This window comes from Babylonia areolata, chromosome 22 (genome assembly GCF_041734735.1).
Source record: "Babylonia areolata isolate BAREFJ2019XMU chromosome 22, ASM4173473v1, whole genome shotgun sequence".
Taxonomy (NCBI): Eukaryota; Metazoa; Mollusca; class Gastropoda; order Neogastropoda; family Buccinidae; genus Babylonia; species Babylonia areolata.
The window spans coordinates 28,427,818-28,448,305 of NC_134897.1; the positions used below are offsets into that span (position 1 = coordinate 28,427,818).

Sequence of the window (20,488 nt, forward strand, 5' to 3'; positions counted from 1 at the left end):
GTGTTGCCTTGTGTGTGTGTGTGTGTGTGTGTGCTCAGAACAGATTTAATCGTTTATTGAAATAAATCTGACACTCACATAATTCACACATGAAAAGATTATTAATGCATTCTCTGTTAAAGTACCCTTCATGCACAGTTTTGTTAATAATCTCTATAGAAACTGTTAAAACTGCACTAACATTTTAGAACAACATGAAAACTATTGAAAATAACCCAGGAAAATTAAAGTGTGTCTCATATACATATGATTACACATGCACATAATATGTACTATCCACATGCACATATCTTCATACACTAATTACAAAAATACCTTCTGAGAAAGACAGCTGAATGTGAAGTAATCTTCAACAAGATGAAGGTGTTCACCTGAAGGAAGAAGAAGACAAACTTTTCTCAAAAGTTTTCTGGGTCTGAAAATAACACACAAAAGGCAGAAAATATGAAAAGACGTGACCACAGACAAAAAAAGGGAAAAGCCAGAAACGAAGAGAGTGATAGAAAACAGGTAATTATCAGCCCAGAATTTCCAGAAGATGGGGATACTATTTATACTGAGAGAGCCCCTGGTATCCCCATGCAGTGGGGTGGGAGGACAGGGGGAGGAGGATAAAAAAAAAAATCAAACGCTTGAGAGAGGTCATATGGCAGTGATAGGTGTGTAGGACTTTCACTTTCTGGATCCGTGAGGTTAATGGTTTGAATCTTGGCAACAAACTATGTCTCATTCAGGGCTATGGATTCTTCTGATGCACGCAGACCTGCTAAAATCTGACCCAACATGAGCACATGTCAATGTCTGGTGGGTCAAGAAAATGGTCGCACCCAAAACAAGTCCCAAAAACAGTTTGTGGCTGCCTATACAGCAGGGTAAAAACACTGCTACTTGTAAAAACCACCTGAAAACAGGAGTAAATGTCCAAGTTTCACCCTACACAGAAAAAAAATCGCAAGAGGAAGAAAAAACAACACAAAAACAACAAAAACAAGAGGAAGACAAAATTAATGCCAAGCAGAATCAGAATCTTAAAAAGATCTCCATTATAATGTTTAGTCACAGTATTATGTCCCCTAAAAGTTATTCCAAACTTACATGTACACAAAGACATTAAGTCAGTCATATTATACATCATAAAATAATCAAGCTTCAAACAAAACTCTCACTTATGAACTTGGTGATCTTTTCAAACAAGTGTTAAACAGAATTTTCTGATGTCACTGTCATCATCTCTGTTCATAAAACACACATTTTCCAGTGATACGAAGACACAAGTGAACACGGTATTGCTGTCATACCTGCACCAGGTGCATGTTATTCATAGATATGGTCTCTCACCACCACTTGTATAACACCGGTCTTGGTGCACTGATGCAAAGCTAATGTCCCATGATATCCACAAGAGGTGACAGGTGCGACAGCCTAGTAGACAGCATCAGACTCTCAACCTGAGGGTTCAGGGGTCTGAATCCCAGTCACAGTGTCTGGTGGGTTAAGGGTGGAGATTTTCTGATCTCCAAGTTGAAAATATGTGTAGACCTATTAGTGCCTGAACCCCCTTTGTCCATATACAAATGCAGAACATCAGAGACACATGTTAAAGATCCTGTAGTCTACTGATCACATTTCTCCTCATCTCCACACTCTACATTGGCTCCCCATCGAAGCGAGAATTAAATACAAAGTTGCATGTCTCTGCTATTCTGCTTTACACTCTGCAGGACCTACATATCTATCTGACCTTATCAGTGTTTACACTCCCGCAAGAAATCTCCGCTCTTCCTCTGACTGTTACCTTTTGAAACTTCCTCGTGTCAATACAAGAACCTATGGTGAATGTTCTTTCTTCTTTGCTGCTCCTCACATCTGGAACAACCTTCCTCATCATATCGGTGCGTCTGATTCTATTTCTGCTTTTCGCTCACCACTAAAAACTCATCTTTTTGAAACCTACCTAAAAGCACTCTCAGCTTCCTTGTTCTCCAACACCACCCATGTCAGCTCACTTTGGATGTATGTAGAGTGGGAGGGGGAGAGTGGGAGTGGGGAGGGGTTTTTGAGAAAGAATGGTCACGAATGTTTTATGTAACTTGTAATATTTTTCTTTCATGTAAAGCACCCTGAACTCTTAGAGAAAGGGCGCTATATAAATGTACATTATCAATATTGTTATTATCACTGTTTGGTGGGTTATGGAAACATATCCAGCACGTATATCCCCAAAAACAGAGTGCAAGAGTATAACTGCCTTGTCAGCGAGTTAAATATGGTCATACATGCCAAACCCTACTTGTACTGTGAGCAAACACGTGCATGTCAGTGAACGTGGGATTTGTAGTCAACAAACTCATAGCAAAAGACAGAAAATCTTCATATTTTGTTCTGTTTTTTTGTTTTTTTTTTAAATGACAGCATGTCTAAAGCTTATCTGAGGGTGGGAAGGGAACAAAGGGGAATCACTGACATCCATATATGAGTAAAACTGAAACTGACAAATCCACTGACTGGTATTTCACAAACACAATTAGTCAATGCTGAGGCAAAAAGACTCGGACTTACAAAATCAAACACCTTGAATCCATCTTCTTTGTTTCCAAGAAACAATCTCGTTGGCAGAGGTTGTTTTTTTGTGCATCAGTTTTTATGACACTGAGGACAAGATGAATGCATGCACCTGGCTTGTCTCCAGAGAAACCGAGACACAGCAGTCAAGAAATCACGTTTCAGTGGCAAAGATCACGCCATCAGCCGTAAGTCCTGCTGTCTTTGAGACACCCCAGGAGCACACAGATGACGGGTGTAAAAAATTAAAGCACTGAACTTTCAATCTGAGGGTCCTGGGTTTGAATCAAAGTTGCAGCATCTGGCGGCTTAATGGTGGAGATTTTTCCCTGCAACAAATGTACAGACCCGCAAGTGCCTGAACATTATGTATGTAGGCACGCATGCAGAAGATCAAATATGCATGGTAAAGATCTCATAATCCTTGTCAGAGTTCAGTGGGTTATGGAAACAAGAAAACACCTTGTATGCATGATTGGTTGCTATGGTGGGAGTAAAAACAGCCATATACTCAAAAACCCACATGTACATAGAAGTGGACATGGGAGCTGCTGCTAACAAACGTAGAAATAGAAGGAGCACATACGTTCATTATGCAGCAATGTTTTTTTTAGTACATGAAATTTCACAGGTCAGAATATATAAACATACACCTTCACCACAGTGTACCTTCCCCCATGCGAATAATCGAACTATTGTGCATATATCTGCACTAAAAGAGTTCATGATTATGGTACAGGTTAAACACAAGATTTGCAATTAACTGTTTTGAGACAGTTGCGCACAAAACATATTATCAAACCACAAAATCAATGCTGATTTTTGTTTTGCATACATTTTTACCCATGTGCGTGCATGTGTGTGCACATATGATTGTGGATAAGTGGTGTGTGTTCTATGACAACTTTACTGCCCCAACAAAACAATACTAATGATTGTTAACAAAACGCTCCATCAATATAAGTTATATGTCAGACCGGATTATGCCAAACTCGCCGACATTTTACAAAAATACATCTTTTTAAGTTCATTCAGTCATCTTTCAAAACATACTATCTACTCCAAGAACAAGGGATCAAAGCACAAAGTTTTAAAATTCACTTATGAATGATTGGGATAAAACACATCATTCATTCTTTTCAAAATGTATACCCCTTACATCTTCAATCAAGGATGTTCCACGAAAAAAGAAGTGAAAAATAAATACAATCAACATTGCATTTCCAATGAGGGAAGAACAGATTATTAAAAAAAAAAAAAAAAATTCTTTTAAGCCAAACTTGGTGTCAACTGAAAGAGTATTTCCAACTTTTCGTTGATAATTTACCATGGACACTTATATACACATGTGTACATATAAACACACACACACACATACACACATAAGCACACATTCACATGCACACACACACACATACACACACTTTGTTAACAAACATGAACCAAAACCATTGTATACGCAGATCACACCATTGAATTCAAGACAAGCATACAATGTACACATGTGGTGTTATTGTTTATTTAGAAAGTGACAATCATCCACCTCAACCTTTTCATCTACACCATAGCTTGGTGCATATTCTGTCCATAGCATGGTGTATACCTTGTCCATCAATGCTTTGTTAATATGAACATAGTTTGTCATTGTTACAGAATGTATGGCAATGGCTCTAAACTAGAGTTCTTACAGCTACACACACAGATACATAAGCAAGATTCTTGGGCAGTGTTAAATCCACAACTAATTTTTCAAACAGTCCATATCAAAACGACGACAACAACAACAACAACAAAAACAACCAAAAAACACATGCAGGACATGTCTTTTGGATACATGTATCGGGTCAGAAACTCACGTTAAATATACCAATATCTTAAGCCCTGTGGAATATTTGCCTTGCATTAAACTGAAACATTTCCTCAGAGAAAGAAAAGCTGCTGTGGTTTATTCACTGCTGCTCAAACTACGACCCAAGCTCTTGAGAACGTATTGAGGATTTATGTTTCTAAGTGAACAATTTAAATCTTCAGTTACAATAACCTTTGTTTTAAAACATTCTTTAAAAGCAGTCTGGCATAATTCTTTTTACATTCTCCCTAATTGATCTAAATGTGTGATTGTCTGGCTTCTTGAAAAACCAACAGTCGCCTCAGAAAAAAAAGGCCAAGACTATTTCTGGTCATATTTGTCAGGGACTTCCCCCCCAAAAAGGAACAGAGCAGCTTCATACTGCCCCCTCCAGCTTCCCCCAATTATTTGGGTCATCCTAGCCTGTCTGATTAAGTACGTCTTGTCAGGGTCATGATTTTATTTTATCTTTTTTTTTTTCTGTTTGATTTCACCTCTAAAGTTTCATCAAATTAGCAGTTTCATCACTGTCAGGCCAAGTGTTTGCAATGATTTTTTTCTTCTTCATTTCACCATAATTATTCAGCTTTTAAAATGTTAAGGAAAGTTTCACTTTTTTTTTCCAGCCAACTCACAAGTTTTCATTTTTAGTTTTCATTATTGGTCTTCACCATTTGAGCTTTGATTCTAAATTCTCTAGTTTTCTCCATGAGACTCAACCAGCAGAACATAAACTGTTTGCTAATTTCCATTTCAAACCACAAGTACTTAGCTAATGTCCTTTCTGTACTGTCTCTTAGCTTTTGTTCATTTCTTTTGTTAATCATATACATTCTAAGAGAAGTTTCAAACGTCTTTGTCTTGCTTGAAAGTTGTTTTTTATTCACATCTGATCTTCAAGTATGGCAACTAATGTGTTTTCAATTTTTGCTTGTTTGTTTCTGTTGATTTGAAAAAAAAATTACATCCTATAACATTACACCTAAAATGAAAACAACAACAACAGCAAAACAAGCCCTGAAGTCAACAACAACAACAAACAAACAAAAACCAGAGAAATTAAAAGTGACAAAAAAATTCTCTCTCTCTCAAGATGGAGTGTGCCTACCCATAAAAAAGATACCACCACACACTGTCTCCTGGTGGGTAACTGCATCGCTCAGGTGGTTGAGTCCTGAGCTTACATCCTTATGGCTGAGAGAGAGAGAGAGAAAAAAAGCATTTCCCCTGTCAATCTGCGTAGTTATGTCACTGCTAAACAGGTCCTCTGCAACCTGTCAGTATTACCTTCACATGGACTTGGATGGTTATCCCCATCACCAATTCATCCTGGGTGTCACTGTTAAATTCCAACCATAAAACCTAGCAATCTTCGCACAATTAGAAATGCACTTATTTCTTGTGAGGGTGCATTTCCAGATGGCACCCTCTTTCCACACCAAAGTGTAAAAAAAAAAAAAAAAAAAATATATATATATATATATATATAAAATAATATACATACACACACACACACATATATATATATATAAGATTGTGCAACTAGCAGTTAACACCCCCAGCCCCCTTTTCTTTCTTTTTTTTTTCTTTTTTTTTTACATATATGAATGTATATAAACCATAATATGTGTCTGCTGACGTATATGTTCAAATGAACTTCTGTTTCAAACCTTGCTTTTTCTTCCCTCACATGCCTTGGCTTGTCTCGTCCATGAATGAACGAACTTGATTTGTACATAAACAATTCCACACTCAGGCTATGAGTTCCAAGCACCAACTGGCGATTGTCTAATTTGGGGAACAACTCCCCCCTCCCTCCCCCCCCCCACTCTGTAACACTCCAGCCAGTTGTACAGGCTTTGAGATAGAGAGATCTGTTTTTTCCAGAAAGTAAAGTAGGATATGTACTGATGTCATGCACTGAAGAACTTCATAACTCTTAAGTTCAGGTTTTGACCCAACAAGCAACAGGATGACACTGCTGTCCATGGACAAAAGCTCAGAGCAAGGTGTATTTGACTTGGTGTATGTACAGAATGAAGAATGATATTCCACTCTGCACTTGACAATCTCTATTCTAGGACGAAAACAATTAAAAAAAAAAAAAAAAAAAAAAAAAGATTTCAAAGCAGGTGGTCTAAAATGAGCTAACAACTTCATTTAAACAATGAAATTTACAAACAAAAACTTATCATTGATTGTAGGATTTTCCTACTCAGTAACCTATGAAGACCATACACATAAACAAAAGGCTAGGCTAATTTTTCATTTCACTTCCAATCAGCAGTGAGCGTTGAGTAAACACAAACTGCACATTGATTTATTCAAAAAATAAAACCACCAATGATACTTTGTTTTCCTAACAATGCAATGACTTGAAAACTGAAAAATGAAGACTGGTTTTGAATGCATAATAATGCAGAACAACAACAAAATCAGGTGATTTAAAATTCTAAAAACATGCGGTTTAAGGAACACAATTCACAGTCACTAAAATCAAACAGTCAGCTAAGTAATAAATGAAAACTGCTTTTGATAAATAAAAGGAAATAATTAGGGAATACCATTAATATGCTTGTCATAATATTTCTTATTTTATATATAAATAAATATATATAATCCACAAAAAACAGACAACAGATCAATAGAAAAAACAATCAAAATGGATATTAAACAATGTCCAGTAACTTTCATACCCCCCACCCCCCTCAAAACAAAATATACAGATATCAATGAATGAATTACTCCACACAGATTCAATCTGAATGGCACTTCTTGCAAATTTATATCAATGCAGCCCATTAAAGAACTGTCAACACAAAATAAAAAGAATCTAAAGTATATATCATGTATATGTGTGTATAAGTACATCAAGATCACAGGGCAGGTATGTTAATTATTCATTTAAAAACTTTTTTGACAGGGTATGTTCAGCTACACAACAGCTTCACGCATGCACACACACACTCACTCACTCACTCACTTTCAGGGCTCTCTCCCTCTCACTCGACTTAAAAAAAAAGAAAGAAAAAAGCCCAGTAACATGATCTAAAATCCTTACAAGTCATCTTGATTTGTCTTGCACAGAACCACAACATACAAGAATAATGCTTTAACAACACACACACACATCCTCATTCCATTCTGATAACACACACACTGCGTTCGAAAGCAAAAGGACAAGTAGAAAAAACACCCACCATAATTAAACAACAGTCATTCTGAAGAGACATTCTTCAGAGAAAAACACAAAGATCTTAAAAAAAAAAAAACACACCCAAAAAACACAAAAAAAACAACCCCAAACTAAAACCACTAGATCCTAGATGCCACTGAGCATCTATCTGAGGTGTTCAATGAGCAAGCAAGCTCAAAGATACTGACTCCATGAGCTCCATCTTTCATTCAATGACCTCAAGTTGCACGGTGCCTGAATAAGTTAAGGAACTGGAAACCTGTAGAGTGGTTTTTACTTTGACCAGCTTTACTGACCTGTGGAAGTGCATGACGCTGGTGTTTCAACAAACGCATGATGTAGCAGAGCCGTAGCAGATGAGCACGAAAAGTGAATGAGCGATCTTAAGCTTTTTTAAAAACTTTTTTGCAGATCTGCCCTCAAAATATACATTATGCAGAAAATTATAGAAATAATAATAATAATAAAATCTAAAAAAATCACCTGCAAAGATGCACCCTTTTTCTCATTCTGTCTCTCTCTCTCTCTTTCTTTTTCAAACTGACAAAAATACATGCAATTTTATCACCATTTCATAAACACAGACGCACACACACACACACACACACTTGCACATACACACACACACACGCACACACACACATTTATTCACATACACAAGAACAATCTTCATCAGCAAGCATCAACTCAAATGTGTGGGGTTACAGCTGACCTACATCTCTAACGGAATGAAGCAAAGCTCACAGAACTCTCATCATCACCATCACCATCACGATCATCATCATCATCATCATCAACATGTAGCGCGACCACTCTCTCCCTGGCTGTTCCTCAGTCATCAGAATCAGCATACTCGTACTGCACTAGACTGTCATGAAGGTACAACGTCAGCGGCCCGCTGATCAGTCTGTGCTGTGTCTGAGCCGTGACGGCCGCGGGGAAGGGGAAGGAGGACGTCAGGAAGCCAGAGTCCAGTGCCGACTGACTCTCCTGTGAGAAGACCAGCCCCGAGTTGGGGCGAGGGAAGCGGTCCCGGACCCTCTCCTGCAGACTCTTCTGCTGCTCCAGGACCTTCAGCTTGTGGTCCAGGCAGATGACCTCCTCCACCAGCAGGCACTGCTGCAGGTACTCTGCTGGCCTGCCCCCGCCCAGGATCTGGGCCGGCACGCACCACCGCAGGTAGCACTGCGACCACAGCTGCAGCCGCGCCACCTGGGTGTAGATCGGTAGCAGGACCTCACTCTCCGGCCTCCGGAACAAGTCTCTCCGACCGGCCGTGTCGAAGTGGAACTCGGTCAGGGAGCGGGTGTAGCTCTCCGCCTCCGGAAGCAGCTTCCCGGCGCGGCGTAGCGACCCCCTGGCGCTGGTGATGACCTCCTCCAGGTCACAGGTGTCGGTAAGGGTGTAGAGGGGGTTGTTGAACAGCATGACGTCCTCCTCGGAGAACTGCAGGCCCCATTCCCAAGCACTGGGCAGGCAGACGATGGCCAGGCGGCGGCCCTCGCGGTAGAAGCGGTGGCGGCACCAAGCGGAGTCGAAGAGGAAGGTGTCGGTGAGGCCCAGCTGCTGTGTGTCCCACAGTGTGGTCAGGAAGGTCTCTGTCACAGCCAGGCGCGACGGGAACTGCTGCAGCAGCTGCCACACGCAGTCCAGGAACAGCAGGAACACCGGGGACTGTTCACACACACACACACAGCCACATATATGTACACGTGTATATATGTACATACACACACACACAGTTATGCACATGTACCATGTATAAACACACTCACAATTTACACACATGTACACATGTGCATACACACTCACAATTACACACATGTATACACACACACACACAATTACACTTGTCCCCACACACGCACACACACACATACACATTGCATGTTTAATCTCTAACACAAACCTGTTCACTCTCTGAACACACACCTGTTCTCTCTAACAGACACCTGTTCACTTTAACACACACCTGTTCTCTCTTTCTAACACACACCTGTACCTGTTCACTCTAACACACACCTGTACCTGTTCACTCTAACACACACCTGTCCATACCTGTTCACACTAACACACACCTGTTCACTCTAACATCTGTTCACAACTGTTCACTCTCTAACACACCTGTTCTCTCCAACACACACCTGTTCTCTCCAACACACACCTGTTCTCTCTAACACACACCTGTTCACTCTCCAACACACACCTGTTCTCTCCAACACACACCTGTTCTCTCTAACACACACCTGTTCATTCTAACACACACCTGTTCACTCTCAGTGCCCTGCACCAGACGGCTGCGGCGCTGGAAGGGGTGGCCCATCACTACCCACTCGCGCTGCACCAGGGAAGCGAACCCAGGCACAGTGCGGTAGAAGGGGTCCAGCAAGATCTGAACTAGGCACGACACGACGCAGGTCACGTCGCACCCCGTCTCCTCTGTAAAGACACACGTGCGCACACATGCACACATGCACGCACACACATACACACACATACGCAGGCATGCACACACACATACACATTCACACACACACACACACAAACTGTATCAACCATCATTTCTAGCCCATAAAGCGACATCACATGAAACATGTCTGCCCACCTCCCGTACACCTCTGAATTTAAAGAAACAAAGTTATTAGGAACATGAACAAGGTGCTCACATCTGTTTTTGCTGAAAATCCCCAAAAGTGAGTCCTCCAAACTGATTGGTACAGAATGGCTCTCTTGACCCCAGATGCTGCATTCTGAATTATGACATAATCTTCAGAAACTATCAAGTGGTTTTCATCTGCTTATCCACTTAATAATAATAATAATACATAGTTTTTCTATGGCGCGATATCCAGCACCAATGCTGCTCAAAGCGCCTTACATCATAGTTGACTATAAACATGCCTTAAAAAACATATCAACCGCTATCTGACAATGGAAAACATCCAGTGTGTTCATATGAATGCAAAAGCACACTAAAGATGATAAAAGCTATGAAATAAATAAGGCTCAGATTAAAACAAAATGCATTTTATAGAACACGCACACACACCCACACACGCACACACTCGCAGATATATAAATGTCCCTCCCTTACAGACACACATACACTGACATTAAATATCAACTGCACTAAAAACTAAATTGCATAAGAATTAAAATATTTCTTATTTTCTAACACAGAATTCTGTTTGGACACACTAACATGCCTACACACTTACACACACACATACCAGAGCATGACATTGTTACTCTGTTATCAAACTTTGTTTGTGAGCTTGTGTGCTCTGTTACCTGCTTTTTCTACAGCTGGTACATTTTCTACCATTCTGAAGCCTTCAGTCGAACTTGCATGTTAAATTTGAATCCAGCCTGCTTCCAGTTCAAGCTGCCATCTTGATTTGCATATTGAAAAACATTCATGGTTTTCTTGCTGGCGTCCATTTCTTTCTTCTTATTTCTCTATTCTTGCACCATGAGACTATCCACAAGGACGGATCGTGATCACATGTACCTTTTATTTTTTTATTTGGCATCAAATGCAATTTTGTTTCAAATTGGTGCTTATCAACAATTTAAACTGAACTGTTGTAGGACTGGAGCATGTAGGTATGTGTTTTCATATTACGATGGAGTATTTTGTCAAACATCAAAGAAAGGTGTTTGTAACAGGTGGCACTAAATGACAATCAGAATATAGTTTTCAGACAAATATAGGATGCAGAGGTCAGATCTTATTATTATTTTTTTCCAAAGTGCTACACATGCCAAAAATCATGGCAATTTGTATGGGTGACAGACAGACAGATGGAGTGTGTGTGTGAGAGAGACAAAGTGGGAGAAGGAGTGTATGTGTAAGAGGCAGACAGAAACAGAAGTGTGTGTAAGAGACAGACAGACAGAAACAAAAGTGTGTGTGTGTGTGTGTGTGTGTGTGTGTGTGTGTGTGTGTGTGTGTGTGTGAGAGAGAGAGAGAGAGATAGAAAGAGAGGTGGGGGTGGGGGTGGGGGGTAAAGTTTACGTGTGAGAGATGCAAAGAGGCAGAGAGAGTGAAAGAGGAAGTGAATGTGACAGAGAGAGAGAGACCCATCCACACACAATGGGGACAGAAACATTCTGGAAGGAAAATACAATCAGAGGAATCCGTAAATCACAAAAGACTGGGTTATCATTAAGACTGTCAGTTTTTATCAGTACACACACACACATTTCATATATATATATATATACATTTTTCCCCCCCTCTCTCTTAAATATTCCACTGCCTTCTTCCGAGTGCTACGATTTTCTTGCAGCACAAAAAAAGTGCAGCTTGACCAACGTGGACGCTGCAGACCCACGCTGACCCACACACCTCACCTCTCACAGCGATGGTCTGCCCTTTGGTCTGCATGCGTTCCGTGATGTCTGCGGCCATCCTCAGACAGGCTGCCACGTGATGCAGCCACTGGGTGGCGTCAAGCCGAGACAGCCATGTGGAATCAAAGCTGTAGAACTCCTTCGATGAATCTGAGGGCAAAATTTTGTGAGGTGTTATGCACAAACACCACTGCACAGGTTGATAAAGTGCGAAGCTGAACACTGCCAGTACCTTAAACAAGGTTCCAAAACAAAAATTCCACTACTTTTTCCTGACCCTTTTCAAGACCACACTGAAAATGATCCATACCAAACACAAAGCCTAACCTGTCATGCAGAGAGATGTCTCGCCCACCCCACCTGTCATGCAGAGAGATGTCCCGCCCACCCCACCTGTCATACAGAGAGGTTCCGCCCACCCCACCTGTCATGCAGAGAGGTCCCGCCCACCCCACCTGTCATGCAGAGAGATGTCCCGCCCACCCCACCTGTCATACAGAGAGGTTCCGCCCACCCCATGTGTCATGCAGAGGTCCTGCCCACCCCACCTGTCACCGCCCACCCCACCTGTCATGCAGAGGTCCCACCCACCCCACCTGTCATGCAGAGAGGTCCCGCCCACCCCACCTGTCATGCAGAGAGATGTCCCGCCCACCCCACCTGTCATACAGAGAGGTCCGCCCGCCCCACCCCACCTGTCATGCAGAGAGGTTCCCGCCCACCCCACCTGTCATACAGAGAGGTTCCGCCCACCCCACCTGTCATGCAGAGGTCCGCCACCCCACCTGTCATGCACAGATGTCCCCACCCCACCTGTCATACAGAGAGGTTCCGCCCACCCCACCTGTCATGCAGAGAGGTTCCGCCCACCCCACCTGTCATGCAGAGAGAAAGAGGCCCCACCCACCCCACCTGTCATGCACAGGTCTCGCCCACCCCACCTGTCATGCAGAGGGCCATGAGGCGCTGGCCACTGGCCCGGATGTCCATGAGGGAGGGGCACGTCTGACTCAAATCCACCACCTCCACCTTCCCTCTGTCCCCAGATGATGCCTTCACCGCCGTCAGCACCCTGACACACACAGATGCGTACAAATTACATGTGAATGCTTGTTGACAGACACACATATACAGACGTGTTGTTGACAGACACATATATACACATATACAGACGTGACATGTATAGTGCATGTGCATGTTTGTTGACACACACATACATATATCTGAACATATAGGCATATACACATACACACACGCATACACACGTCTACAATAAGTAACATGTGTATGCTTGCTCTCTCTCTCTCTCTCTCACTCACATACACACACATGTATACACATACAAACACACACTCATAAAGACATGCACAGTATACATGTCCATGCTTGTTGACACACATATGTGTGTGCATGTATGTGTGAGTGTGTGGAGAGAATGTGTGTATCTGAGTGTTTCTCAGTCGACTGTGTGTGTGTGTGTGTGTGTGTGTGTGTGTGTGTGTAAACAGAATATAACAGAACAGAATAGAATAGAATAGAATAAATCTTAATATCATTAAACCTTAAGGTTTATAAGACACAAATACATAGCTAAATAAATATATGTGTGTGTGTGTGTGTGTGTGTGTGTGTGTATGTAAGTGTGTGTGTGTGCATGCATGAGGATAACAGTACAAAACACCAGAAAATATACACAAAAGTCAAGTCAACGTCGACAAAAAAACACAAAAACCCCCAACTTTTTTCCTCACAAAAAACGACCATGACCACCCTGTGAGCTCCGAGGGACCTGATCCAACTACTCACTTCTCCTCGTAACTCTTGAAGTCGGACTGCGGTAAGAGATGAGACATGCGCACCAGACTGGCACCGTTCCGGGGATACGTGTAACACCACACCTGTCACAGTCCACACTAGCCTTAGGGACATTCCTCGGCATACACTGTTACATACATGCACTCGGTTAACAAAACCACTGGCCTGTAAACAAATGTAAACATTAAAAGGGAAGATAGGGTCGGTCCATTGTTATGATACAGATGACAGATCTTTTATTCATTTAAAAAAAATTTTTATGTATTAGGTTGAGATAGAGGAGGAAGAGAGAGGATGGATGACAGAAAAGCTTCAATATCAAACAAACAACTCACACCAGGGCAACAATAAACCCAGACAGATGTAATCACTTGTCATACATGTTTAAAATGCATACATCAGAACACTAGAACACAAAAAAACCCTGGCAAATGTACACAGACATCGAATATTCTTAAAATGCATGCCTCAAGACACACTGGGGCAATTGCTGCGCCAGACGATAGGGGAAAGAATCAAAGTGATTAGTTAAGGTGTGTGTGGGAAAGTGGTGCATGAAAGGTAAATATGAGTTTATGAAAGAAGAAAAAGAAAGATGTGGGAAAAAAGAGGAGGATGGAGGCCAAAAAAAAAAAAAAAAACACACAAAAAAACAAGAGAGGCAAGGCCTTCAAGACTCACTTGTGATACACTTAAAAGAAAATTAAAAAAATCTAATTGTTAAAATGTGTTCTGTATTTGTTATTATAAAGCTTCGGGTTAAGAAAAAACAAATCATAACCAGATTTGAACCCCGCGTGTTTGGGTGAGAAGAAACTGTCTTACCCATTACACTATCGTGGCTCCTTAACTAATGTTCTAAAATTTAATATTTGAACATACTTTTTTAAAGGGTGATAAATCAATTGCGGTATTCGCAGTGAGAACGCTGTTTAAATCATATTATTCTGGTGTATCTTGGGCATTAAAAAAATCTTTAAGGGCAATAAAAAAAAAAAAAAAATTCTTTTTAAGTCCGCTGTAAAGGAGACTTGGCCATCGCCGCAATCACACTGCAACATTTAGCCGTTTTCTCTAGATCTAGATAGATGTATAAGTTTTGTTACACCTGCCGGTAGTTTTATAGTTTTAAAAGTTGATATGAAAATTTAATATTTTGTTAAACTAATAACATGTAGAGCCAAGTACAAGTACTTCTAAACGTCGTATGAAGTGAAAAGGACTTCATTTTTGAGAAAAGTCAAGACTGGAAATTTTTTTCGTTTCATCGTGATCAATTCAAGGGTATTAACTCGCATGGTTTACAATTTTTTTAACTGTGAATTCCGACTGATTCCGTGGATATTTTTTATGGCAGTTTGGGGCATAATCCAGTAAGTGATGTCACAAATCTTTCTCTGAATAAATATTTAACGGTCTCCTTCTCCAACTTTCCATCACATGTTATTGTGTATTGTCCATAGAATATAGGATTGAACGGGCAGGTCAACAACTTGAAACAAAATGGCGTCGTTCGTGTTCACGAAGAATATGAGCGCACACTTTGAATGTGTATAAATATGTGTACGCAACTGATTTTTGCCCATGACCTTCAGGGCTCAGCCAACAGATCTGTAAAGTCCACTTGTCGTATTGATTTTAGTATTTTCCGAAAAAGACCACTTGGGCAAACGAACATAGTGAAAACCCTGTACACTGAGACAGCTTTTTATGTATTGAGTATAATTTCAAAATGTAATATTTAAGATGAGAAAGATCAGTTTAAAGCAAATTAACTCCCCTAGCATTAATTACAGAGTAATTTCCCTTTTTTACTATGTGCACGAAAATGTTTGCAAAATAAATAAAACTCCCATGCTTAGCAAAAGAAGTTCCTGTTTCAACAAAAAATGATAATAATGACTGCTCTTGTTGTTGTGTCAGAATACCAAATCAAAGTGCCAAGTTTAGAAAATATAACAGTAAATGCAGTTTGCATATAATTTGGCTTCTTTTTAAAAAAATGTTTTGTGCCCATCCCAGAGGTGCAATATTGTTTTAAACAAGATGACTGGAAAGAACTGAATTTTTCCTATTTTTATGCCTAATTTGGTGTCAACTGACAAAAGTATTTGCAGAGAAAATGTCAATGTTAAAGTTTACCATGGACACACAGACAAACATACACACAGACACACACACACAGACAACCGAACACCGGGTTAAAACATAGACTCACTTTGTTTACACAAGTGAGTCAAAAACAAAAAAAAGTGGGGAAAAAGAGGAGGTTGGGGGCCCCACTAAAAGGGAAAAAAAAAGAAAAAAAAAGCCTTAGGGACATTCCTTATCTTCGTTCAATGGATCAGCACCTGTTTTGTCCATGTGTGTGCGTGCCTGTGTGCATGTGTGTGTGTGTGTGTATGCGTGTGTGTGCTTGTGTGCTGTGTCTGATGTGTTAGTGTAAAGTGCTTTGTTAAGTTTGAAAGCGCTATACAAATATTTATACTATCATTTGACGTTGCTAATAGTCCAGCCAACCATACAGGGTCTATATCAAGACTGCTGTACTGAATAAAAACTTCAAACACATTAAACAATATCAAGACTGCTGTACTGAATAAAAACTTCAAACACATTAAACAATATCAAGACTGCTGTACTGAATAAAAACTTCAAACACATTAAACAAAAAAAACTGTTATATATGAAAAAGAAAAAAAACAAAAAAACATAAAACCAAAAAAAAAAAAAACAACACCTGCAAAACAACACAGTTCATGACATTTTGTCTTTACCATTAGGCTCCTTACGACAAACAACACTGGCCTGTGATGAGGACAAATAACGTTATCAATAAGAAGAAAATCAAAGGATAGTGCAACAGTACAGTCTTCTCTTTTCTTTTTCTGTTGCTTCATCATCTCCACAGTTACAGTGGTATCCTTCCCACACCGCTCGTTTCGGGTCCCTCTAACACCGCACTGGCAGTCCACAAGGCACTGCCAATGTTAGGTCACCGGGAAGCTACACAGCAGAGACCCTGCATTTCTGCCAAGTTACTTCAGTGGTGTTCAGTAGTGTATGTTCCATTCAACATATGTGACATAGCATCTACCAGCCCATCACCAAATCATTATCCACATGAGGTGCACACGTGGAGTGGTGGCCTTGTAGCAATGTGCCCATCTAGGCAGCAAGTGTCCATGGGTTCGAGTCTCATAAACTGACTGGGGTTTTTACCCTCCCTCCCCTTCCTTCTGCTTCACCCAACCCCCTTCACTAGACCTTAAGTGGTGGTCTGGGTGCCAGTCATTCGGATGAGACAATAAAGCAAGAACCTGTGTGCAGCATACACAGAATATGCAAAAAATACAGTAGCAATAAGGTTGCCCCTATGAAAATTCTGCATAAAAATCTGCTTAGATAAAAAAAAAAGCAAAAAAAAAAAAAAAAAAAGCACTTGCAAACCGAAAAAACAGCCACATAATGACAAAATACACAACACAACAAACAACACACTGACACACAACACTCACCGGCAGTCGTTTCTCATTGTACTGATCCGCTGCTTTATGCACGTCTGCGTTTGTCAGGACGCTGGGCACCACAAAGTACTCCGGCAGACTGAAACACAGCACAGCGCCTTTAACCCCCTGACTACCAATAACCAGCAGGGTGAAGGTGGCAGAATGGTTACGACACTTATCTGCCAATACAGTGTCCAAAAGAGTCTGGGTTCGAATTCTGGTTTCACTCTTTCTCTCAAGTATGACAGGAAAATCAAATGCGGTCATTCAGATGACCTGATAAACCAAGGTCCTGTGAGCAGCATGCACTTGGTGCACTGAAAAAACAAAACAACCATCATAGAAACGTTACCCTCTGGCGACATTCTGCAGAAGAAATCCACTCTGATAGATAACAAATATATGTGCATGCAATTAAGGCCTGACTAGCGCAACAGGTTTTGCCACTGGTCCAGCATCTGTCAAGCAGACATGGTGTAGCACTTATGGATTTGTCCAATCACAGTGATGCTTCCTTGAAAAACTGGAACTGAAACTAACCAGCACAGTCATCCATGAAGGGCTGCCATCTCACCAAGATAAAACAGAGATTACAGGTCAGGCTGTCAGTCGCTATTGTGTATCTGGAATTTTTCCTCCAAGGACTGCAAGACTTTTGTTTGGCAAAATCAATTGTACCATGAAAAAAACTACACATTTATGTTACCTCACCGAGGATTCTGCAGTCAAGAAGTTAAAGATGGAAGAAAATTCATATAAAGAAGGTTTGTTGTGTGATGTGTTCTTTTTTTTTTTTATATTCTTTTTATCATATCACTAATTTTGTGCTAGAATGGTTGTTAGAGTTGTTTTTCTTAATTGTTAAATAAACAAATAAATTTGCTTAGTTGATTTTATCTGATTTTGATTACTTAAGAAAATTGATTCATATGTTGCTACTGTCTATCCTCCAAGCCTCTATAGTGTGTTTGTGTGTGTGTGTGTGTGTGTGTGTGTGTGTGTATGTGTGTGTGTAAGTGCGTATATGTACATGTATATGTGCATGTGCAGATTTGTGTTCAAATATCTATATCCCATATTGTTTATACACGTACACACAACTATGCATAAACACACAGAGAAAATCAAACATGCATGCTTAAGATTCCGTAATCCATATCAGTATTCAGTGGATTATGGAAAGATGGATACACCCAGCATACACACATCCAAAAATGGAGTATGGCCCCAAAACGGAGTATGACTGCCTAAACAGCGTGGTAAAAATGGTCATACACATGAAAGCCTACTTGTAGATATGAATGAATGTGGGAACTGCAGCCCATGAATAGGATAAAAAAGAAGAAGAAAAAAGATGATGATAATGATATGGATCTTTACAGAGCACCTATCCTTGGTCAGAGACCAAGCTCAAAGCGTTTATCAAACACATTCGCACTACAGGCTGCCTACCTGTATAGAGCTGAGAGCTGCCTTTGGGAGCTCATCATTTTTTCCTGTTTCATTCAGTAGGGTTTTGGTCACACACACACACACACTCATACAGATACGTAAAGATATGTAACTTTTTAAGTATATGACCTTTTGCTTTTTAAAAAAAAATTTTTTTTAACTCACCATGCAGACAGCCATATTCCATTTTCAGGAGTTTCCTTGCTGTGTATGTTCTTGTTTCCATCACCCACCCAACACTTATGGGAATGACAGGATCTTAAAGGTGTGTATTTGATCTGTGTGCATGTACACACAAAGGGGGTTCAGGCACTAGCAGGTCTGCACACATGCTGACTTGAGAGATTAAAAAAAAAAGAAAAAGTCCACCATTAACCCACCAGGTGCCAGTGCTGAAACCAGGGATCAAACTGAAGGTAACTCAGGCAAGAATCCACCACTTAACCATTCGACTACCACACATGCCCTCACAAAAAAAACCCACACTGCTATCATATCTAAACGTGAGGAGTTGTAGATATACACTGGTTTCCACATTCCTAACGGTTACGGTCCACTGACCTGGTGCTCATGGCAAAGGCTTTGTTGACGTCCGTTACCCTCCACCGACCCTCACACTTCAGTCGTTTCAGTTCTTCATCCCAGTCGTCCTGCACGTAGAACTGGCTCCTCTGCCTGTTGTCTGGCACGGACACAACACAGCAGCAGTAGCAATGAGAACAGCCACATTGAAGTTGTAATCAATGCAATCAGCCATTTAGCAGAACTCGTTGAGAATTATCTCGTTCTGAGTGCAAATAAATGGAACAACAGTACCCGGGAAAAAAACGGTTAAAACATAATGGTCTGGGAATACCAGAATCGTAGAGCATACTGATTCTCTGAGCTTACATGATTTACCAACACTTTTTTTTTCTACAGAAAAGCCTTACTACATAGCTGTACTGAGAACAGCTATACTGCACATTTACCTGGGAAAATGTTTATGTCTTTCATTGCATAATAACTAAACTGTATGCTTGCCTGGCAAAACTATAACTTGGTTTACATACTCTATTTTTCTTCGTTTTTTTCACATAATTCCAAGTCTACCAGATTCTTACACAGCATCTCAGTTCACATGATACTTACACCTAAATTCGCCTGTCAGAACAATTGTCTGAGAAGCTCTCATTTGCGGCAAACCCACATGAAAAAAAAATGCTTTCCTACTATGCTTCCTACTCACAAGAAACCTCCAAATAAAAAAAAACTAAAACATAAAAAAATATATTATTCATGATGAACATAATATTGATGAAAATTGCCTGATCCATTGAGGCGAGGGGAAACTCTCACCTTTGAATTTGCCATTAAGCGCAAACTCGTAGGCAAAGAGCAGATCGTCTCGTGTGGGACAGCAGTGATGGAGGATAGTGTTCGTCACCTGTGAATGTCCGAAATCATCGTTAAGAGAGGTTAAGTTAAGTGGTCTGTTCATCATGTGAGGAAAAGCAAACACAACGACAACAACAAAAAACACCTCCAGCTGCAATGAACGTGCTCACAACACACGACGCACATCAAGCCAAAGATGATTTATGGTGACAGATGTTCAGACGCTGGAATAAATTAATTCATGTGAGTGTGATTAGTGCATCTAAGCATGCATACATGCTTCATCTAGTGACTGTGTATTTCAGTGTCTGCAAGTATGTGTGCTCATGCACACACAAGCATGTGCGAATATCATTCTGAGTATGTGTAGGA

The 20,488-nt window shown here is 40.6% G+C and overlaps 1 protein-coding gene across 4 annotated transcripts in view; it reads right to left on the reverse strand.

Annotated features, from left to right (window-relative positions):
• Positions 1-2,380: 2,380 nt before the first annotated feature.
• Positions 2,381-20,488, reverse strand: part of LOC143297004 (myotubularin-related protein 10-B-like) — a 46,821-nt gene continuing 28,713 nt past the window's right edge. For all 4 annotated transcript variants that reach the window (XM_076609122.1, XM_076609121.1, XM_076609120.1 and 1 more), the window contains 8 exons: positions 20,078-20,165; positions 19,301-19,421; positions 17,297-17,384; positions 13,770-13,861; positions 12,905-13,035; positions 11,964-12,113; positions 9,874-10,046; positions 2,381-9,281 (listed from right to left, as the gene is read on the reverse strand). In XM_076609122.1, the coding sequence (XP_076465237.1) occupies positions 8,439-9,281; positions 9,874-10,046; positions 11,964-12,113; positions 12,905-13,035; positions 13,770-13,861; positions 17,297-17,384; positions 19,301-19,421; positions 20,078-20,165 (1,686 nt within the window). In that variant the 3' untranslated portion in view covers positions 2,381-8,438. The remainder of the gene's footprint in view (positions 9,282-9,873; positions 10,047-11,963; positions 12,114-12,904; positions 13,036-13,769; positions 13,862-17,296; positions 17,385-19,300; positions 19,422-20,077; positions 20,166-20,488) is intronic.